The sequence below is a fragment of the Plecotus auritus genome (assembly GCF_963455305.1).
Source record: "Plecotus auritus genome assembly, chromosome: 2".
NCBI lineage: Eukaryota > Metazoa > Chordata > Mammalia > Chiroptera > Vespertilionidae > Plecotus > Plecotus auritus.
The window spans coordinates 73,200,330-73,224,887 of record NC_137771.1 but is presented as its reverse complement, the minus strand read 5'-3'; the positions used below and the strand labels follow the sequence as shown (position 1 = coordinate 73,224,887).

General features: G+C 37.0%; 1 protein-coding gene across 4 annotated transcripts in view; it reads left to right on the top strand.

Moving 5' to 3' along the window:
* Positions 1–24,558, top strand: part of EVI5 (ecotropic viral integration site 5) — a 207,545-nt gene that overhangs the window by 155,296 nt on the left and 27,691 nt on the right. For all 4 annotated transcript variants that reach the window (XM_080655654.1, XM_080655652.1, XM_080655651.1 and 1 more), the window contains one exon: positions 18,318–18,413. In XM_080655654.1, the coding sequence (XP_080511780.1) occupies positions 18,318–18,413 (96 nt within the window). The remainder of the gene's footprint in view (positions 1–18,317; positions 18,414–24,558) is intronic.

Genomic DNA, 24,558 nt, shown 5'->3' with positions numbered 1-24,558 from the left:
TCAAGGCTTTTCAGAGAAATAGCTGATTCCAGGACTGAGACAGGAAATATATATGATGAGCCTGGAACATCTTATCATGCCAGAAAGTAAAGGAGTGCTCAAAAACAAAACAAAACTCTGCATTAATAGATGTGTGTTAAAGGGTCAAAGAGGAGCCAACTGCAAGAGCTCCAGGTTGTCAAAGGTGGAAGAATATTTAAAGTAATAGTAGATGCCTGGTCAGTGTGGCTCACTGGCTGAGCGTCGACCCATGCACCAAGAGGTAGCTGGTTTGATTCCTGGTCAGGGCACATGCTTGGGTTTTGGTTTGATCCCTAGTACCGAGTGTGCAGGAGACAGCTGATTGATGTTTCTCTTTCAGTGTTTCTATCTCCCTACTCGCTTCCTCTCTCTAAAAAATCAATAAAAGCATTTTTTAAAAAATATATAAAGTAGTAGTGGATTGTAACTCAGAGTATAAAATAAATAAATATGAGTCCATGCTATTATAAATAATGATTGGCTAACATAATAAATGGGGGAGAAGAGATAAATCTCTGTGCAGAGGAATTCCAAATGCTCTGCCCTCAAGGAGAGGAGTCATAAATCCCTACTCCTTAAGTGTGGACTGTGCACAGTGACTTTCCTACAAAGGCTATAGTATGGAAAGGGCAGGGAAAAAAAATCTATATACAGTAGGTCCTCGGGTTACATTGGAGATCCGTTCCTTCGGCATGACGTAACTCGATTTTCGCAGTAAGTCAGAACCCACCTACATAAGCACCTATGTCACTCACATGGAGCACATACACAGCAGTAATGAAGTGAGACAGTAAAAAAATTTAAAAGAGAGATAACAATTCCTGACCTTGTGGTAAATAAATAATAAAAAACATAAAGCACATATGTACATACATTGAAATGATGGAATTTTTTTTTTTTAATAAATAAATGGGAGTTGGCGACGTAACCACGAAACGACGTATGTTGAATCCAATGTAACTGAGGACTGTGTGTATATAAAAGCCTAAGTGACCGTTCGACCGGTAGCTATGATGCGCACTGACCACCAGGGGGCAGAAGCTCAACGTACAGGCATGGAAACGTAGAACAGACTGATGAATCTCAGGGGGACGGGGGGAGGTTGGGAAGAGATTAACCAAAGATCTTATATGTGTACTAGAGGCCCGGTGCATGGATTCGTGCACCAGTGGGGTCCCTTGGCCTGGCCTGCGGGGATTGGGCCGAAACCAGCAGTCCGACATCCCCTGAGGGGTCCTGGATTGCAAGAAGGGTGCAGGCTAGGCCAGGAGACCCCACTGGTACATGAATTCGTGCACTGGGCCTCTAGTAATATATAACTGTACAGTGGAGAAACCTAGCAAACACTCCTTTACTTGGACGATTATGGTCAACATTAACAGTTATGAATCACATTGTGATAAAATGTGATTCAATGTGATAAAAATGCCACTTTGCCTCTCTGGTCTTCCAATAACCCCAAACCCCAGTCTTACCATGAGAAAAATATCAGACAAATTTTGATAGTGGGGCATCCTACAGAATGCCTGACCTGTACTCCTCAAAACTCTCTAGGTGATCAAAAACAGGCAGTCTGAGAAACTGTCACAGCCAAGAGCAACCTAAGAGATATGACAACTAGATGTAATGTGGAGTCCTGCATAGGATCTTAGAACAGAAGGACATTAAATTTAAAAAACAAACACACAATAAGGAAAACTAAGTAAAGTGTGAGCTTCACTTAGTAAAACTCTCAATATTGGTTCCTTAATTATAGCACATTGACCATACTTTGTTAATGGAAGATGTTAATAATAGGGGAAATAGTGCAAGGGTAAACAGGAACTCTATCTTCTCAGTTTTTCTATAAATCTAAAACTTTTTTTTTTAAAAGTACTATAAAAATAGTTTATGTAATTCCATGGTTTTTGGGAATCTCTAGAATTACATAAAATTTTATGTTTTAGTCACAAAAGTGATTCATTTCCAATTAAACTATAATTTATAAGAAATATTTTCTAGCTTTTTGGACCTTGTACAAATGCTGATCTTTCATGTATGCATTTAGCTGGTCTTACAAGAAACATCACTTTAAAACTGTGTGTGTGTGTGTGTGTGTGTGTGTGTGTCCTTTGGAAAGATATTAAATCAGCCTTAGCACCGATGAAAAATTTTGATTTATTTTCTTTTTTTAACTTACCTTATTATTTTCTTAAAAATATTTATATATAGTATATACTTTTATTTTTTTTCTAGTTACTAAAACAAAGAATATTCAAACCTTTTTGTCCATGAAATATTTTTTTTTGCTTGCTTGCTAAGATTTTTATTAGGGCTACATAAATATTTAGATTAATTAATCAATTATTTTTATTAAATTTATTGGGATGACATTGATTGATAAAATTATATAGGCTTCAAGTGTGCATTTCTATGATACATCATCTATATATTAGATTGTGTGCCCACCACCCATATATTTGGCCCCCTTTACCCTTTACTACTTCCTACTCTCCTTCCTTCTAGTACTACCATACTACTGTCTGTGTCTATGAATTTCAGTTTTATATCCCACATATGAGTGAAATCATATAGTTCTTAGCTTTTTCCGACTGACTTATTTTGCTTAGCATGATATTCTCAAGGTCCATCCATGTTGTCACAAATGGTAGTATTTCATCTTTTCTTTTGACTGAGTAGTATTCCATCTCTGTATATAAAAGCCTAATATGCAAATTGTCCCCTTGTGTGTTTGACTGGGAGACCGGGAGTTTGATCGCTTGCTATGACGTGCACTGACCACCAGGGGGCAGCGCGGAATGAAGGAAGGCCGCAGCTGGCAGCTGGGGAAGGGAGGCTCTGGCCGGCAGCTGGAAGGAAGACCCTGGCCAGCAGCTGAAAGGCCCCGTTCAGCCCCAATCGCCAGCCAAGCCTAGGGACCCTACCCGTGCATCAATTTCATGCACTGGGCCTCTAGTTGTATATATGTACCACATCTTTGTATCCAGTCATCTATCAAAGGACACTTTGGTTGTTTCTGTCTTGGCCACCTGTGAATAATACTGCATAGAGGTACATATGTCTTTGTGAATAAATGTTTTCAAAATTTTCCAGTAGATAGAAGAGGAATTGCTGGGTCATATGGTAGCTCTATTCTTAATTTTTTTAGATACCTCCATACTGCTTTCCATAGTGGTTGTACCACTTTACATTTCCACCAGCAGTGAATGAGGGTTCCTTTTTCTCCACAAACTCTCCAACAATTGTTTTATTTATATATATTTGTCTTGTTGATAATAGCCATTCTAACAGGTGGGAGGTGGTATCTCATTGTAGTTTTTATTTGCATTTCCCTGATAACTAGTGAAGTTAAGCATCTTTTCATATATCTGTTGGCCATGACTTTAAATTACAGGAAACTGTTTTAGAAACTTACCGATAGTACATGATATGAGTGTGATTTGTTTTTAGATGTTTCAAATGAGTCACCTTGAAGTCACAGAGAGGCTACCATTTACCACATTTACTATTCTGATTAATTTGTCTTAGGGCAAAGTACAAATCAGTAATAACTTAAAAGCTTAGAGGTTGCTATTGATGTTTCAGTGAGGTTATGTTGATTAATCATGGTGATTACTTATCACCTGTCACAAATTTACTCAAATCATTGGATTTTCTTCTACTATAATAATTTCATATGCAATTAAAATTTTCTTAATACATTTGCTTTGATAAATTAATTGAAAATATCAAATTGGGATTTAGAAATTGGGCCCCTGCTGCAAGTTAATATGGTTGCTTCTGTGACCGTTGAACGTAGTTTCATAATGTAGCCTTGAAAACAAGTATTATTTAACCTTTAAAACAGTCAAGATACTGCCTTTTTATGGTCTCTAAAATAGTTTAACTTTTACAGAGAGAGAGAGAGGTTGGTTATATCTTTATGTAGCATAATCTCTTTGTTACATTTTTTTCATATCTGAGTATAATTTAAAATATTTTTTAAATGTAAGTTTTATGCTTGCATTTGAGACTAAGCAACCTGCATTGTGTCATGACCCTTCTAATACCACAAACCTTCTGTAATACTACTCCCAGTGAAAAACCCACATCCTATGTATAACCTTAGATTTATTTTGAAATCTCTATGAAGAGAGCATAGAGAGATTACTAATTGTTTCTGTTATTTCCTTTAAGGGTGTGATGTCTATTTGTAAACTGTGTTTAAGTTTTAAGTTGTCAGGCTTAAAATGTTAAGGTATATTAAGTACTGATTTTCTATTCTAAACTTACTTAAAAACTTATTAACTAGTTATAAGTTTCAGTTGAGAATTGGGTGATATGTTAGACATCTATAGAGCATTCAAGAAAGAAAGCAATGGTACTTCCTGTAGCCAATACTTCTAATACTACTGGGCAGTACAATACTATTTAACAATTGCAAATTTAAACAACAAGCCACCATTTTTTCTGTTTTATTCCTGTTCTTGTTTTTATTATTTTCTCCCTTCTATTTTAGACTTATTTTGTTTTTTTTATATATCTTCTTAAGATAAATCATACATCCTATATTGTTTTATTATTTAAAAATATTGGCAACTACTCATCAATAGGAGCATGCTTAAACTATAGTTAATCCATACTTGAAATAGTCTGTATCTTTAAGAAAAAATGAAGAAAGATCTGAAAGACATATTAAGTAAGAAAAACAAATGATAAACAGGATATATGTCATAATTCCCTTTGTGTCTGTTTAAAAAGTGTTTGTATATATTATATGTATAGACACATATGTGTATGCATATTTGTAAGTATGAGCATACATTGGAATGTGAGCTGTGATACCTATCAAACTGTTTACAGTATTCTCTTTGGCGAGAGTGTTTGGTGGGAAATGGCTTGGTGCAAAAGGATCAGGAGTTTACTTTTTTTTTTAAGTCTTCATCCAAAGATTATGATTTTTGTGGTTTGTTTGTTTGTTTGTTTGTTTGTTTGTTTGTTTAATAGAGCAAGAGAGAAACATGATGTGAGAGAGAAAGTGATCGCTTGCCTCCCATACATCCCCCCTGCCCCGACCAGGGATTGAACCCCCAACCTTTTTGTGTGTGGGATGATGCTCCAACCAACTTAGCTTCCCAGCCAGGGCAGGAATTATTTTCTATACTTTATGAATTTACATGATTACCATTGTAATATTTTTAAATGTACATACATTTGAATAATTTTTAAGTAAATATTGCTAGAATGGAAATAAGAATTAGGAGTTCCAGATAATTATAGAATATAGCAACAAAGAAAACTTGGTCAACCTAACAAAAGTGCCACACTCCTCTGCCCTTAGAGTCCCTGAGCTGTCTGGCTCCTGCCTACTTCTCTGACTGCATCGTAAAAAACACACCCCTTTACGTTATGCTTTAGCAACAGCAACTGTCTTTTTGTTTCTTGAACGAATATCATTTGTTCCTATATTGAGGCTTTTGTTCTTGCTTTTTCTTACATTTGGAATACTATTCTTGCTGATCTTCCCAGTACTAGTTCTTTCTCATCATTTATATCTCAATTTAAAAGTCACCAACATAGAGATACTCTGTGACCACCTTTGTAAAGCAGTCCCCTCACACTGTTACTCTATTTCATCATCATGTTTTTTATGTTACTATATCTCTTACTAGTGCCTGAAATTATGTTCACTTTAAAAATTAACTCATACCCACATGTAATACATGAGAACCTTGTTTTTTCTTATTTACTGCTATATGATACCTTGTGCCATGGTATATAATAGGTGCTCAAAAAAATAATTGCTGAATGAAATTTAAGGGGCAGAAAACAGTCTTGTGTAAGAGAGTCTGATATTCTGTGTTATAGAGCAGCAGATTCTAAGTACTTTATATGTAAAGATTCATGTATTTATTTAAATATATTTTATTGATATTCCACAGAGAGGAAGGGAGAGGGATAGAGAGCTAGAAACATCAATGAGAGAGAAACATCGATCAGCTGCCTCCTGCACACCTCCCACTGGGGATGTGCCCGCAACCAAGGTACATGCCCTTGACCGGAATTGAACCCGGGACCCTTCAGTCCACAGGCCGACGCTCTATCCACTGAGCCAAACCGGTTTCGGCAAGATTCATGTATTTAAACAAATGCTGCCCCAGAGATAGATTGAAACTGATCCCAGAGTTTTCTATTCCAGCCATCTAACAAAATAGTTAAAAATAGTTGTAGTTTTTTCTTAAGGCAAATACTTTCCCACTAAAAGCAGCCTGAGAAGGAAAAACGCATAACCTAATGCAATAAACGTTTACAGTGACAGTTAAGGAAAGAAATAGACCATTCTACAGCAGAGAGACCTACCAGGGCTTGGCTTCTCACCTCGACTGTCTCTCCTCTCCTCTCCCCTCCCCCTCACCAAACGGTATAGTGGAGTCAGCACAATCCCTCAAGGATTTGTGTATATACCAAATGTGTAAAGAAGGAAAACGAGAATGTAATTTCCTGACTGAGGGTTGTAAAAACTTCTGGAAGGAACAATCCAGTGAAAGAGATTAGAAATTTTAACTAACGTGAAGGCCCTGGGACAGCACAGTGAATTTGGGAAATGATCTGAATTCTAAAACCAAGGTTTTGACGTATTCCCCTCCAATTAGGTTATACAAGATACTTAACAAATTCGCAGAAGAACATGTGGAGCCCTTGTTCAGTCAGGTTCTTCCTTTCGATGTGCTATCCCTCAGGTTGTAGAAAAGTAAGAACAAACTTGAGCTTGGAGGGCAAAGAAAATAGATTTAAAATATGGTGGAAAGAGCGTTGATAAGTAACCCATTTGTTAAAGCATTTGGAATACCTGGACAATCACCTAGCCATGAGCATGATAAGAAGAAATGGTATTATAACTAGGTTTATAGTATTAAAGCAGAAAAAGAGAAAGAAATACCACTTAAAGAGATCCCAAACAAAAAGAAAGGTAATTCAAGGATGAGAGGAATTAATTGCTTCACACCATTAAACAACTAAACATGAATTCAGTAAAATTAAGGTATTAAAAGATAAGATGATAAAAAATGTAATGAGGTAAGAGAAGATTGTACCACTAAGGAAACAAATTGAATTCTAGTGCATTATTGCTGAAACCACAAAAGACTAGTCTATTCAATAGAAAATGCTAAAAAGTGGATTAAAGTCATGGAAGAAAAACTTGGGATAACTGACTGCAGAGATTAAGAATGTAAAACAGGTATTAGCTAATAGGTACAGATGACAGATAATTTTACACTAAGGAAAATTGGTATCCCACAACAACTGGAAAGAAAGTATTCAAAAATATAAACGAAAGGAGCCCTGGCCAATGTGGCTCGGTTGGTTGAGCGCCATCCTGTGCCCTGAAAGATTGCTGGTCCCATTCCTGTTCAGGGAACATGCCCAGGTTGTGGATTTGATCCCCAGTTGGGATGCATGCAGGAGGCAACTGATTTATGTTTCTCTCTCCCTCTCCCTTCATCTCTCCCTAAAAAAAGTTTTAAAAGTCAACAAAAGGAAGGTACCTGCAATTAAGGAAGATTCAAATATTAAGTTAAAAGAACACCCACCCTGTGTTCTAGGAATTTGACACAGAATGCTCCATAAACTCTCAGAGCAAATTACCTACACAGTTTTTATGGCAAGATAAAGACTTGTCCTCTGGATTTCTCATAGCATATTCAGTGCCAGAGACCAATGAAGCAATGGCTATGCTGCACTCTGCAATATAGTAGCCACTAACTGTTTTAAATAAACAAAATTTAAATCAGTTCCTCAGTTACAGTAGCTCAATAAACTCATGTTATATGGTAGCTACTAACTACCATATGAGACAGTGCAGATGGAGAACATTTCCATTATCACAGAAAGTTCTCTTAGTGCTAGTCAACAAAAGTCTGACTTTGGGTGACCCAAACATATTATAGTCAAACAAGAAGTTATTCACATATGTTGAAGAAACAAGTTGGCTCCCTGGCCGGCTTGACTCAGTGGTTAGAGTGCCAGCCAACGGCACATACCTCGGTTGTGGGCTCAATCCCTGGCCCCAGTTGAGCATTTGCAGGAGGCAACCAGATGATGGGTCTCGCATCAATGTCCCCCCGCTCTCTCATTCTCTCACTCTGCTCCCCATCTTCCCTCCCCTCACTCTCTCTAAAAAAATCGATGGAAAATATCCTCAGGTGAGGATTAAAAAATAAATAAATAAGAAATAGGTTGGCATTTTCCAGTGTGAAAAGACTGCTGGGATACTATTCTTATGATTTAAAAAATACATGTATTTTTATTTATTTCAGAGAGGAAGAGAGAGGGAGAGATAGAAACATCAATGATGAGAGAGAATCATTGATCAGCTGCCTCCTGCACCAGGGATCAAGCCTGCAACCGGGGCATGTACCCTGACTGGGAATCAAACCGTGACCTGGTTCATAGCTCTATGCTTAACCACTGAGCAACACCAGCTGGTCATGATCTTTTGTTATTGTTGTTGTTGTTGTTAACCCTCACCCAAGTATATTGTTTCATTGCCTTTTTAGAGAGAGTAGGAGGGAGTGGGGAGAGAAACATCCATGCGAGGGAGACACATGGAACGGTTGCCTCCCGCACATGCCCCAACCAGGGCCAGGAGTCGAACCTGCAACCCAGGTACCTTCCCTTGATGGGGAATTGAACCTGTGACCCTTCGGTGTGCAGGCTAATGCTCCAACCTTTGAGCCAGACCAGCCAGGGCTCATGATCCTTTCTTTAAAAAACTACTGGAAATTCAGCTTAAAACAAGTCAAAATAAAGAACTAACAAATGTGTGTGCTATTTGAAAAGATGGGTAGTGAATATTAATTAATTTAAATAGAAAAAGATACATGAAGAGCATAAAATAAGCAACACCATTTTTAGAAAAACAATTCCAGCATGTACCCTGCTGTGATTTGTCTCACAAATGTGGGACTAGGAGTGAAAGCTGACTTCTCCACCTGGCTTTTTCCTAGCTGGCCATGTGGTCCTTGGTAAGTTAGCCATCCCCTGAAGCTGCTTAATCCTCTAGTCCAATGGTCGGCAAACTCATTAGTCAACAGAGCCAAATACCAACAGTACAACGATTGAAATTTCTTTTGAGAGCCAAATTTTTTAAACGTAAACTTCTTCTAACTCCACTTCTTCAAAATAGACTCGCCCAGGCCGTGGTATTTTGTGGAAGAGCCACACTCAAAGGGCCAAAGAGCCACATGTGGCTCGTGAGCCGCAGTTTGCCGACCACTGCTCTAGTCTGTTGAAGCTTAGGTCAAGCCATCTCTGAGGACAGCACAGATGAAGGGGCCATCCCCAAAAAGAGGATTATTATTTATCAATCGAGAGAAAATCTTGCTAAGAGGGAAACAAGTGGTAATAAGAATCCAGAGTATGGGAACAGTAGGTCTCTAGACCATAATAACCATCAAGCTGGGAGAAGAGGATCTCGGGAAATAACAGCGATGGGTAGTGAAATGACAAAAGATGAAATAATGTTTATCTAGAAAGGCTTTTTTGGAACTAATTCTTCAAAAGTCTTAGTATCCCAAGGCAGCACTCCCCATAGGTCTTGTCAGGTCTTAACTCAGCATAGCGTGACAGTGTTTATCATTAGTAAATGGGATATACTGCCATCTATTCTTTCTTCATAGGGGAAAAGTGAGGCAAAAGCTGCTTTACACGACACAAGAGCACGTATTTGGATTTTAACTTTGTGGTCTCAAAAAAAAAACACATACACATACAACAAAAAACAAACAGTTCACCTTTTGCTAGCTTAGTTGGTAGTGTAAAAAATAGCCAAGAAACAGAAATGGAGATGAATCTCTCACTGAGATGATAACCCCATGACATGGAATATGAAGAAAAGAAAATATGACATTTACACTATCCAGAAGATGAATCACATTTTCTTTAGCTATAGAGTTTTCTAGTTGTGAGCACTGTGTCAGTGAGCAAGATGAAGCTTAATGAGTGGCTATTTGATGCTTTCTTTATTTTTTTTTAATCCTCACCTGAGGAAACTTTTTTACATTGATTTTTAGAGAGTGGAAGGGAGGGATGGGGTAAGAGAGAGACACATCAATTGGTTGCCTCCTGCATGCACCTGGACCGGGGCCGGACCTGGGTCCGGGGATTGAACCTGCAATCCAGTTAAGTGTCTTTTTTTTTTTTTTTACAGAGAGGAAGGGAGAGGGATAGAGAGTTAGAAACATCGATGAGAGAGAAACATCGATCAGCTGCCTCCTGCACACTCCCCCTGGGTATGTGCCCTTGACCGGAATCGAACCTGGGACCCTTGAGTCCGCAGGCCAATGCTATATCCACTGGCCAGGGCCAAGTATGTGTCTTGATTGGGAATTGAACCCGAGACCCTTCAGTCCACAGGCTCTAACCACTGGGGAAAAATGGCCGGAGTTGATGCTTTCTTTTTAAATCCTCTCTTAGTGATTTCTTTGTGACTAACCCTATACTTTAACTGGAACTTAAAGTCATCTGCCTACTTTTTAGAATACTTTTGTGAAGAGACAAATGACAGGTTTTTAAACTGATGTCAAACATGAAGAAAGTTCTTTGGACCTCACAGTTAAACCTATAGGTTAGTCTCTTAGTAAGAGGCAAAAATGTCTTGGTCTACACTTATTCCCTCGATCCAACCACCCATTAAATATATATTATATTAGTTTTACCTCACTGCCTACTTGATTTAAAAAAGGGAATAAAAACAGTGTTTTACTTGGAGTTTTGTTGGAATGGTAAATTTTTTTTTTAACGTGTATAATACACAGTTTTTAGACTTGGACTCTTCAAAAATATTAACAGTGTCATAAAAAAAAGGCAGAGGGACTATTATAGGTTAAAAGAGGCTAAAGATATAATAACCAAATGTAACTATGAACCTTGGTTCTATTTTGGATAGTAATAAACATTTTGGGAGCTTTTAGGGAAATTTGAATAGGAACTATATGTTCAATGAATATACTATGGAATTAGTATTAATTTAGGTGTTATAATGGCATTTGGTTATGGAAGACATTTCCTTATTCTTAGGAGATGCATACTGAAACATAGTAGTGGAATATCTTATCTGCAATTTACATTCAAATGGTTCAGAAGATAAACACAAATGGACAAAATGAAGACAAATGTGGCAAAATAGTAATTGGTGAATATAATTGGAGGGCATTTAGGTATTGTACTATTATTTTAGATCTTCTGTAAATTTGAAAACTAAAAGGTTAGAGAAAAAACTTATAAGATGTAAGTAATATGTAATATTAACTGTTTAAATTATCTTAAATAGTTATCAACTTTAAATTATCTTAAAAACTTCTAAGCAAATTATCTGGTAGTAGAGAGTATTAAAAAACCAATGGCTTGTAACAATGGCTTTTAAAATCTGCTATCTTCCTGTCTAAGGAAGTGTCCTTCCTGTGGCAAGATAGGATAAGTTATTGCCAGCATTAAAAACATAGATAAAGAAACAAATAAACAAGAATGGATTTCTAGGCATTCCTATTACAATATCTCTTTTAAAATGAGCTGACTAAATTTGTGTTTAAACAAACCTGGCCCCTGCCTCTTCTTCTCTCCACTCCACAATATTTTTTAAGAGCATACACTACTAAACCCCACTTTCCTCCCAAACAGTTGTTTAAAGCAACTTAACAATGCATTCATCTCAGTTTTGGTGCAATATATCATGTAAAAACATGCTGCTTAGAGCTATCGAGAAAACATTGCACATTTTTTCTTCAATCTTCTAGCTTGAGGAACCACCACATGTAATTATTTAACTTTCTAAGTAAGTGTTGGAGTACAGGAGATGCAGTTGAAGAGATCTCTGAATAAAATGTCCACTTTCTACTGTGACCATTTGCACACTGCACAAATACAGTCACTTTTTTTCCTGCTGACTACAGTATTTATTGATTTTTTAATCAACTGTAACAGAATATGTGGCACATCCTGGGCTCATTCCATTTCTACCTCATCCTTTTTTCTGATTACAGCTCCCTTGGTTGCAGGGGAAAAGCAGGTGAGTGTATATGCCTAGTCATTGCTACACAGTGGAGGTAGTGGAACACCGGAACCACTACTCGAGTAAGATATTCCTCTCCACACATTTATGTGTTATATTAAAGAACATTGCTTTTTTATTATACCCACCTGTTACCTAATACAAAATTTAGAGAATTGGACTTCATATTTCCCTTATTTATTGCCATAGCTCTGCATAGAAATTAATGTTCTTAAGTTTTTATAGAATCATTTTGCTGGTCTCCAAATATTTGGTTTCTCTTCATTCTTTAGAAATGTTACCTTCGTTTTCAGTAATAGGGGTCATATGTGTGGAATTTTCTCAGATCCTAACCATTTTATTTAGTTCCTCATCATATATTACTAGATTTTAAAATAATATTTCTGTTTGAGAGGTAGGTTAACCAAGAAAGGGATTTGAGTTCAAAATTGAACCAACCTCTGTAGACAGGGAACTGACCAGCTGAAAGTAGCATAGATATAATGTGAAGTGAAACTGATAGCAGAATTGAAAAGAAATTAATTTAAGAACCCTTGACAGTTTTCCTCTATTTTTGTTTTTAAATATATTCTTTCTGGAAATGTAGAGACTGTTTGTAAATAAGGTTATGAGTCTTGGTCATTTACCACATTTACCATTGTGGTGGTAGTTGAAAGAAATATTTCTCTTTTTTATATGTAAAGTTATACTAAGTAATTTTTATAATGAGTGTAAAGTCATAAAATGTTTGAGATCCTTAGGAAATAAGATGAAAAGTAATTTATAATTGGCACATAAATAGAATTTTTAGTTTGTGTTAAAAAACATAGTTGATAGTTAATTTTCAAATGTGCTTCAAACCAGGGCATTTCAAGTTTAGGTCTACACACTGGCTACATCATAATCACCACTATAGTGTGGCTTTTAAAGTGTACTCATTTCAAGCCCCAACCCCAGATATTTAGAATTCAGGTCAGAATGGGTTCTTTTAATCTGTATGTTTACAAGACTCCCCAAGTGATTTTTCTCCATAGTCAACTGTGGGAACTACTGCTTTAAGCATTTTAGATTATGTTATTTATATTTTTGTATTCATTTACTTAGCCATATTTTATTTTAAAATATTATGTTTTGCAGTTAGCAGAAAACCAAATTCTGAATTTATTTGTGGCTATTAATAATAAAAGGGATTTATTGGCTCATGTACCTGAAAAGTTCAAAAGTTGGATGTGTTTCAGGAAGTTTGATGTGGGCTCCAACTTGTTGCATTAAACCATGATTCTCATGACTTTGCCCTTAATCATTTTTCTCCTCAGGAGGTTTTTTCTTTATTGTGTTAAAATGGCTAACAAGTGAGCTTTATACCCACATATCATAATGTCCAGAATAAGAAACTGTGACCCATAGTTTCCCGCAAAAGATTTTGAAAACCACACTATTTGTGCAACCCCTGAATCAATCACTGTGCAACATAGATGTGATTACCCTGCTTGGTTTAAACCCTACTAATCAGGGCTTACAAATGGGGTTAAGGATGGGGATAATTCTAATCTTAATACCATTACATAATGAGGGAGAGAGAAGGGATCTTGAGGTAACAACCACAAAATCTACTACAAAATACTCTGGAGATGAAATTATAACTCAGCTCTCTAAAATTATGTTCTATTTTAATAAGATTCTAATTTATGTGATTTAATCATGTTGCTTTTTAGTTTCTTAAATTTCCAGTAAATGTGAAGAAAGTAGTATCTATTCCTAGAGCAAAAGGTAAATTTTAAATAAAGAATCACTAACCTTTGGGAGATAAGTATCTTTTTACATATATTAATGAGGTACAGTGTGGACCAAGGGCTCACTCTTTAGCAGACAATTATTTTTATTGATGGCTTCTTCCTCCCACTATTTTACATGAAAATTTTCAAATGTACAGAAGTTGAAAGAATTGGACTATGAACACCATAAACTCACCTGCCTTCATTCTAAGATTAATATTTTGATATATTTTATCTATTCTTTATCAGAAACTCACCTATCCACCATTCTAGCTACCTTATTTTTGGATGCATTTTAGAGTAAACTTGTTATACTTTACCCCTAGTCACTTAAACATGCATATTACTAACTAGAGTTATGGATGACTTTTTGATTAATAAGAGGCGTATGTACAAAGTTCTATGGTTTAAGGCCTCAATATGAATTAGATTATCATAGATACTGGTAATTGCTAAAATATTCAAAGGTAGATCCAAGAGTGAAATGTACATTTAAATCTTTTTCAACTGTTACTTTATGCCCTCTTAAATATAAAGTTTCTGTTATTGTGTGCCAAAAGGTTATATATTTAAAGTCTGTTTGGTGAAATTACAGAATACCAAAATTGTTGATGTGTTCGAGCTCTTCATTACTTACCTAATTAGTTTTGCTTAGGAAACTGGTTAACCGGCAATCTGTGTTGTTATCAGCTAGACAAAAAAAACAAAAAACAAAAAAAAAAAACAACTCAAGAAAATGTAGGTTCCTGGTAAATTTATTAGTGTAGTTGACATTTTCCCACCTGCTTATCAGAAAGAACCATGTGGACATTGCTTGAAAATAGAAAGCTTAAAAATACTTGCAAAAAACCTTAAATATTAGGTTATTGAATAAACTGTCTCAAAAGTGAAATTAAATTGATACCTACTTCTTAAAATATAATATTTACTTATATTTTTTGGGGGGGTATTGTAAATTTATAGTTATTCAGTTTTTACATTTAAAGAGGATTCTTAAATGACTTTGAATTAATATATTTAATTGAGAGCCGATTTGTAGAACACAAAAACCCCAGACTTTTAGATAAAAGGTTATTTATACATTTTAATTTATTCAATAGCATTTAGAATATCTCTCTCACTTTTTACTTCTGTTTTTGAAGTAGCAGCTGTATTCCCTTTAAGCAGACTGTCGAATCAGAATATCCCAGGCAGAGTTTTCCAGCTGGTGTGTCTGTCAAACTGATGTGCTGCTGATGTGTCACAAGTGTGCTGAGATGGTGATTGTCTTGTCCTCGGGTCACCCTTCCTCTTTCCTCAGTTTAGTCAGTGTGCCTTACAAATTGCTGGTCAACCTAGCAAAAGTGCCACCCTTTTTGTTTGTGTGTGTGTGTATGTATCCAGAGAAACTGGTTTAAGGGACATCATAGTCTGACTTATTGTATGTAAAAGTTTTGCAGAAGAAATCCAATATTAAGCTTTATAAAGTTACATTTAAATCTAAAAAGAAAATTATATACAATAGGAGTTAATCAAACATACAAAGTTTTTCTCTTTGAAATTCTTCCTTTTTCCTACGATTAATGAAAATTCAAGGACCATCTGGGTTTTTTTAGTTATAAAAGCTAAGAGAGCTTTTTTGATTTCCACAAGTATCTTTCAGGAGTCTTTTTTAAGTTAAAAACACTCCCATTTTTATTGTAAAATTTCTTAAACTGCCTCATTTTTTATTAAATATTGCCTTTCCTCCAAAGACATCAAGGTGCTATATAAAAAAAGTTTAGCTAAATCCTACTAAGACTACCTTTGGAGGAAACAGCTCTTTGGCATCACTTGATCACTTTCTATAAAAACAAATTTAATGGTTTCTATCTTAACAAACTTTTTTTTTATAGGAAATAATTGATATTAATTATTGTTACTGGTCATTTTCCATCCTTTAAACTTGAAGTATTTCTGCATTCTTGAACTTCTTTCTTACAACATTAGAGCTTACCTTGGGCTTTGTCATTTTATTTGCCCTGAAATTTTTATTGTATCCCACATGATATTACTGCTATGGGATCTCCAAAATCCTCAAGAACTTTGCCTTCATTGGGGACCAGATTTAAAGGTACCTTTCTCCAAGTCTTACTCCAAACCACAAATATCTAGCCTTTCCATTTCATACTGAAGGATTTCTTTCTAGAAGTGGGTTACACTTTCTATTTAATCAACCATTTAAAGGGAATTAATATGATGTGATACTAAAGTTAAAAATCATCAAGGATAGCTGAACACATATATCCAAGTGCGTAATTCTCACCAACTTAGTCGCCTTTGGAAGTGTATCTACTTACTCAGTTGCTGCTGCCATTTCTTATGCTACATATAATACTTGGAAAATACATTTTATAAAAATAATATTTTTATTTTTTATTTTACATCACTGAATAGTTTCCCTTCATATGTTATTTTTCTCTTTTCTACATTCTTTCTTCTCACTACCTATTCCCTTCTACTTGACATCATCCTTTCCCACTTTAGGGTTCACAGGACTAAGGTGGAGTAAGTCTATAGCCAAGGAAAATGTTAGGATAAAATAGTCATGAAACAGACTGAATTTGGGAGGTGAGTTAAATCACTACATACAAGGATGCTTTTAGGAGTTAGGGCTTAATTCCTTTGGGGAACCTCAATGGAGAAGGCATGATAAGTCCTCAAGATATTTTAGCTATTATGGTTGCAAGTGATAGAAACCCATACACATACTGGTTCAAATAATAAAGGGACTTTATTGGTTCATTAAATGAAAAAACAGGTTGCCCAGGCTAGTGTGGCTCAGTTGGATGGGCATCCTCCCATGCACCAAAAGGTTGCCGGATCGATTCCTGGTCAGGGTATATGCCTGGGTAGTGGGCTGAATCCCTGGTAGGGGTTGTGCTGATCCATGTTTTCTCTCTTCCCCTCTCCCTTCCTCTTTCTGAAAATCAATAAAAATCTTTTTAAAAAGAAAAGAAAAAACAGGTAGGAAAGGCTTCTGAAATAATTTAATTAGGACTCTGCTGGGTTTCTCGGCTCTTCTGTAGGTTCTACCCTTCTCTGGCTGACAAACTAGTATTTTAACTAAAGTTTCAAAATATGTGTGTTTTTTCCTTAAGGCTTATGGTTAAAATTCATAGGCGTATTTAAGAAGCCTAGCATACGTATTTGGGATATAGTAATTGTTAAATTAGATCCGTGCTTAGGTGATTTATATGTGATATTCATGTGTTTAAATATATAAGAAAAGTTTTAGAGCCTGTAGAAATTATAGTTGTGTTTTACAGCTATACATATATTAGTTAAATCAAACTGCTTCAGCAGGCCATCTATCTATATAATAGAGGAATATGCAAATTAGCCAGGATGCCATAACGTCACGACCAAACAGCAGGGACTTGAGGCTGCGTGGCACTGGCCAGGGCGAGGGACCTCAGGTTGCGCCCTCCGCCCCAGTGCCAGGCCGGGGGACCTCAGGCTGTGCCCCCTGCCTGGCGGGGTTTGATGGGGACCTCAGGCCACAACACCCGCCCAGTGGGGCTTGACAGGGGACCTCAGGCCATGCCCACCCCCCTGCCCCAGTGCCGGCCGGGGGACCTGAGGCTGTGCCCCCCGCCTGGAGGGGTTTGATGGGGGTGGGGCCGGCCAGGTTCGGGTCTCACCCAATGGGGGTGGGGCCAGCTGGGTCTGGGTCTCCTGCATTTTCGAAGCGCGTACAGGTGGTGGGCAGGGACTTGACTCTAGGTCCCGCAGCGTGCCCCAGACTCTGACAGGAGGGAGATTTTCATATACATTTTACTAATTTTCTTTCATCTCTAACACTTCTATTATAGAGAAAGGGCAAATAGCAATATTAAATTATTTCCTCTAATTCCCTTTTAATGTGCACAAATTTCATGCACCGAGCCACTAGTATCCAATAAAAGGTTTTTAATGCAGGTTGCCAAAGAGCAATAAGGGGATGGGCTATAGCAGCGATTTCTAGGACTCCCAGCACACATTCCTGAGCTAATTGAACAGAAGAGAGAGCTGTCTTTCCCTTTTAAGAGTGGTTTGAAGAACCTTTTTTCCTCCCCTTCTCTGTTGCCCAAGTGAAAGCAGATTCCCAGTGTAGCTGTAGGAGGCTTACTCCCTTCTCAGCTAAGCACTGAATCTCTTATAGAGAGAAAATCATTAGCACTCAAAATAACCAGATAAATGGCTTTGAAATTCTAGGATAATTTTTTTTCACTACTAGACCCAATTAAATTGATTTGTAAGAGTCTCTCAAGGGTACATTTTGTAAATTGTATTGTAAACAGTCCCATTAAGCATTATTTAGAAATACTCAGTATAGTATACTATGAATTGTTTTTCATAGATAGTTTGAGAACAGATTTGTTCAGAATTTAGCCAATTAAAGGTTATGCCATTATGCTGTCCTATATTTTAAAGTATTTGAGTACATGCTGTGAAAATTACTTTGTTTTTCCTTTGATGTTTTCACAAAACAGAAAGAAGAAGGAAAGCTTCAAGGACAGCTTAACAAGTCTGATTCTAACCAGTATATTAGGGAACTGAAAGATCAGATAGCAGAGCTGAATCATGAGGTAAGTGATAAATTTTGATCTTCTTCTTTCTTCCTCTGTATTGAAACAACACTTTATTACTGGTTAAGACTGACTCTTTCATGATAAGTGTTTTCTGTAAATTCTTGATTATAATTCTATTTTAGAAGATTGTCTTCTTTTAATAAGATTTTTTTGTGTTCCAATATTGAAGATTTATTTTTCTTAAGCCTATTTAATCATGATCTAAAATAGTCAATATTTGCATGAAAAATATTTTATTTTTTATTGTGATCTAAAAACCCTTGATAGTTTGTCTCAAGTGTCAAAGTGACTGCAATTAAACTAAAAATTTTTATATATACCGATAGATTTGTGGTATTTACCGTTGTGGATAGAGGGAAGTCATTTTACTCTTCTCTTCTTTTTCCCTGCATGGAGGTATTACTGAGATTGCAAAAAAGGATACTTGCCTAATTTCAGTTAACAGATTTCTTAGTATCTGAATACTTTCAAACTGGCACTGCCTTGAATCTGTGAGATTCAACTCATGAAATTCAGATAGTTTTGCCTAGTGTACTGTATTAAGTAATTTAAATTATTTAAACTAATGTGTTTTGATAGAGAAATATTTTCTGTTACTGTGGCTCTAGGTCAATTTTGTTGTCCTCTATTATTTTCTAATGATAAATATCTTTCAGACATTAATGGAAAAGCATGTTTCTCATCCAATCTTGAATTATTTGTACAATAATGTTTATTCATAGTGATGAGAATTTAATGGGTAACATAAGCCTCTTTGTTAAGGGGAAAAAAAAACACTCAGTAAGTTCATTTAAACCTCAAAGGAAAAAGTTTGGACATTACTCTTTCCTGGTGTTACACTCTTCAGTTAAAGTCTGAGTGTTTTGAGTAATACCTCCTGGAGGTAGTCAATCTAAGTAAATTCTGAATGAAGAAACAAAACATTAACAAAAATTTTTAATCTTAGATATGGTTTAATTTAATTTGTCCTAAAATTTTGGGCATCATTCCTGTGAATATTGATTTTCAGCCATGATAACATATGAGGGATTTAGGATTCTGCCTAATTTTTACTTAATTTGTGTCCATTTTTTATGATCTCTTCTGATCCACTAGCCGAGTATTAAAAAACAAGTTACAAATAAGCATGGTCTAGAAATGCTTATTCTTTTGAAAACCCAAGCATTATTCCTTGTGTTCAAAAGGTTTTCTCAAGGAAATTAATGACTAAAGTAGAGCACTCTCCCATTTATAATTTTGATTTCTAGTGATAAGGAAATTTTCATGTTGCTGAATTAAGAAAATTGTATGTGGGTTTGACTTTATTTCTAAGACTGTCGTAAAAATCAGTCTGCAAATATTAAATTTTCCTGTCATGTACCTTGACTGAAAATAATGATACTCTCCTCGTCAGGATCAGTAGAAAATAGTTCAGAGGAGGTTTAGCTTTACCATCGGTTTTTCATGTGTGGCCTGTGAAAGCAGTCTTTTATGTTATACAAGCATGCAAAGAAAATAATCAACAGTAGAATTTTCTACTGTTAATAGAAAGAGCTAGATTGTGCAAATAAAAGGTAAAACAGTTTATGATGAGATGTTAATTATGGGATTCAGAGTAGGCCAGAGTCCTGGGTTTAAACAGGCCCCAGTCAGAAAACCTGGTAGAGAGGAGAGTGAGTACAGTAGAGCTGGGGGCCACAAGAACTTGGAAGGAGGGTGAGCTCAGAACACAGAGGTTGGGAGTTTAGAGAAGGCCAGATTCAATTAAGAATTAATGTCACTGCCTTAGCTGGTTGGATAGAACGTGGGCCAGAGGACCAAAGGGCCCTGGGTTTGATTCCGGTCAAGGGCACATAAGTCAGTTGCAGGCTCGATCCCCGGCCCCTAGGGCCGAGTGCAAGAGGCAACCAATCAGTCTCTCTCACATTGATGCTTCTCTCTCTCTCTCTCTCTCTCTCTCTCTCTCTCTCTCTCTCTCTCTCTCTCTCTCTTTCCCTCTCCCCCTCCCTTCCACTCTAAAACAATGGAAAAAATATCCTCAGGTGAGGTTTAACAACAACAACAAAATAGAATTAACATGACTACGTTGTGGGAAATAAGGGTAGATTGACTAGAACCAGTTTATGGTGAATCTTCAAAGCTAGAAGAAATTAAATTTACTAAATAATATGGAACCATTATAGGTCTTCAATTGGAGATTCCTTTTCATGATGTTTTTTGAGTAGATTTTAATACACTTGCCTGTTTTAAAGTTTTATAACTAAAGAAAAGATAAATGAAAAAAGGTACAGTTTAAACCAAGATAATGGTTGTAGTAGACTTAATGAAAATTACTATTTTTTTAGACCAATTTCTTAAGTTAGGTAACTTTTTTATTCTAGTGATTTTTCATTTTACTTATTTACTTTTTTTTTTTCAATTACAGTTGGCATACAATATATTTGTTTCAGGTGTACAATATATAACTTACAAAGTTATCACCCCATTCTTGTAATACAGCACTTCACAGTGGGAAAAAAAGTTAACCAAAATCAGTCTAAAATTTCCAACTTAACTTTTGCCTTATATGCTAGAATATGCCAAAATCTTTGGCTTTCAACATAAAAATTAACTTTCAGATATTAATGGTATGAGCAGGTGACTGTTAATAGTCACTTTGTTAGCTGATTTTTGTACTTCTCTAAATTTTAAAGGAAATGTTGAGACAAAACTTGCTGATACAGCATTGTTGTACATGTTATAACAACTGTGACCACTTAGAATAGTCAGCTGTATGAAATAGTAAAGAGGATTAAGCAGGTTATTTTTTATGAATGGTTGATTTTATTGTTGATCTGTAAAATAACAATAATAGTTACTATCTATTGAGTACCCTTTATGGGCCAAGCATTATTACTAACCCTCCTTCATAATACTCCCACATGTTGGTGGTATTCTCAGTTGAATGGATATAGAAACAAACTCACAATTATTAAGTAACTGGCCCAGGATTATACAAGTAGTAAATGGTTGGGCCAGGATTGAATTCAGTTTGGCCTATTCTTTTCTGTGTTGATTATGGAGACATTAGATTAGAAAACATCATCAATATTTAAAAATTTAGGAACGGCAATTAATGACAATATTTTACTAATATGTTATTCACTCTCTTGACACGTGAATTTGCATATACCCAGTAAGTGAATTCTTCAGTTGACCTAGCCAGTGAGTGAGTTCCACAGTTGACCTAGCCTGAAGAATCCCTGTCTCTTCCTGTTTAGCACTACAAATGGAGCTTTATCTTCACTTACTGCGGTTTCCTATGATTCATCCCAGTGTCTTCTTTGACTCCCAACCCCTGCTATTCCTACTCTCACCACCTAACTAATTTTGTTCCTAATTTTACCTACTTTTCATAGAAATTTTTTAATTTGGAGCCTCTATTATCCTGCTAAGTTATCCACAGAATTCCCCATGGAAACCTGTGCTACCCCAGACCTGGCAAGAGCTGTGGTTAAATCCTCCGCTATCCCTATATCCTGCCCTCATGGCATACATAGAAAAGAAGCTGGATCCCAATTCAAGTGCTTTCCATATCCCATCTTCCACAACCTATCTTCCCACCCATCTGTCATCATAGCCTCCACTATATATTAGGGTTTTGAACTGAAGATAAAGAAGATTGAAACACAATGTATAGCCTCAAGAGTCTCACAGTCTATAATAAAAAATATAGCATTACTAGAGGCCCAGTGCACAGATTCATGCACAGGTGGGGTCCCTCGGCCTGGCCTGCAGGGATCGGGCGAAACTGGCTTTCTGCCATTCCCCGAGGGGTCCCCTGATTGCGAGAGGGCACAGGCCAGGCCGAGGGGCCTCTAGTATGCATATAAGATCTTTGGTAATCTCTTCCCACCCTCCCCCCTTCCTTCTGAGATTCATCAGTCTGTTCATGTTTCCATGCCTGTGGTTTCCGCTCCTGCGTTGATCGTCTGCCCCCTGGTGGTCAATGCATGTCATAACTACTGGTCGGATGGTCGAACAGTTGGCTGGTCGCTTAGGCTTTTGTATATATAGACTAGAAGCCCGGTGCATGAAAATTCATGCACTGGACGGGGCGGGGGGGGGGGTCCCTCAGCCCGGCCTGCTCCCTCTCACAGTCCAGGAGCCCTCCGGGGCAGGAGGCAACCCAGTGATCAAGGGAAGACGACGCTCCATCACACCTCTGCTGCTGCCACTGCCAGCAGCGCAAGCCTTGGCCGGCCCTGGTTACCTGAGCCTCGGGTGCCCTGGGTGGCTGGGCAGCCGCCATCCAAGGCTTGCCTGAGCCTCGGGCTGGCCCTGGGTGGCTGAGGGGCTGAGGGGACTGGGGGACTCCAGAGGCAGGCACGCGGAGCGGCTGGGTCCGCCTTGCCACACACCTGCCACCCCGGCGGGGCTGAGGGGACTGAGCACCACCATCTTGTGGCTGTGGGCACCACCATCTTTGAGGGCATGGCAGTCAATTAGCATATTCCCTCCTTATTGGCTGTGGGCACCACCATCTTTGAGGGCGTGGCAGTCAATTAGCATATTCCCTCCTTATTGGCTGTGGGCACCACCATCTTTGGGGGCAGGGAAGTCAATTAGCATATTCCCTCCTTATTGGCTGTGGGCACCACCATCTTTGAGGGTGGGGAAGTCAATTAGCATATTCCCTCCTTATTGGCTGTGGGCACTGCCATCTTCGCGACGGTGTGAGGGTCAATTAGCATATTCCCTCTTTATTAGATAGGATAATAGCTACCATTCATTTAACAGTCACTCTCTGCTGGACACTGAACTAAGTGTTATACTTCCATTATTTCTTTTAATCTTCACAGCAATCCTTTGAGTAGGTAGAATTATTATTATTCATGTTTTACATATAATAAAAAGTATTAAATAACTCCTCATGGTCATATACTAGTCAGTAATAGAGGTAGATGCTAATTCAGACTATATGACTCCAAGTCCATCCAAAGCACTTAAACCACCGTATGCTATATAGCCTCCTTTGAAACATACAGGGGTAAGTATGCTGGTAACAGTATTTGGGCTGGGTTTTGAAAATGAAAAGAATTTTTCAGGCAGATTGGGCATCAGGAACATTAAAATAAACAAAATTATAGGTACCAGAAATGAGTAAGCCATCTACTTTTGCAACATAGTTCTATCTTCTTACAGCTGCTGACCACTAAAGACAAATAATTTTTCTTTATACCAGGAAAGGAAGATGAGGTAGAAAGTTATTCTCATTTATAAGCCAAAGGAAATGTACTCAGAAATCATCTAGGTATAGACAAATTGAGAAATATATTTCAATAGTTAAGCCAAATTACCAGTTGACTAAACTTCTCAGTCCTTTGAAGCCTTGCTATCATTTGCAGTATTGTTTTATGGGAAAATGCATACTAAACAACTGATTCAGAAATGTGTTTGGAATATAGAGTCTATGTTTTCACTAGTTCTTCATAGTGATGTGTTCCAATGGATGTTCTAGGAATAGGTAAATTTATTTCAGATTAAAGATAGTTCGCTTACACTAAAAATTAAATTTTTCCATTGAACAGCTTTGATGAATTTTTATATCTTAATAAAATAGTTTTAATGTGCTTTATGTTCTTAAAATCTTACAAAAGTAGTTCTAGTTCTATTTGCTTAATAGCTTTTCTTTCTTTTCCTTGGTTATAAGACTTCTCTTCAGCTAGTCTTCAGTTGGTTATTCAGGTTGATTGTTCTATATTTTAGTTATAATTCCAGTTTGGTCCTAGGAGGAGGTGAGTGTAACATCCACCTTTTCTGCCACCATCTTGGATCTCCCTAGCTTTTCTTCTTCTTCTTCTTCTTCTTTTTTTGGTGAATCCTCACCCGAGGATATTTTTCCATTGATTTTTAGAGCGAGTGGGAGGAAGAGGGACAGAGAGAAATATTGATGTGAGAGAGACACATTGATTGGTTGCCTCCTGCACCCATCTGACCAGGGCCGGGGAACCAGCAACCAAGGTTCCTTCCCCATGACTGGAATCAAACCAGGGACCCCTCAGTGCATGGGTGGCCACTCTATCCACTGAGCCAAACGGGCTTGGGCCTTTTTTAAATAATTTTTTTAAATTTTTCAAATACAGCTGACATATAATATTATATTAGTTTCAGGTGTACAACA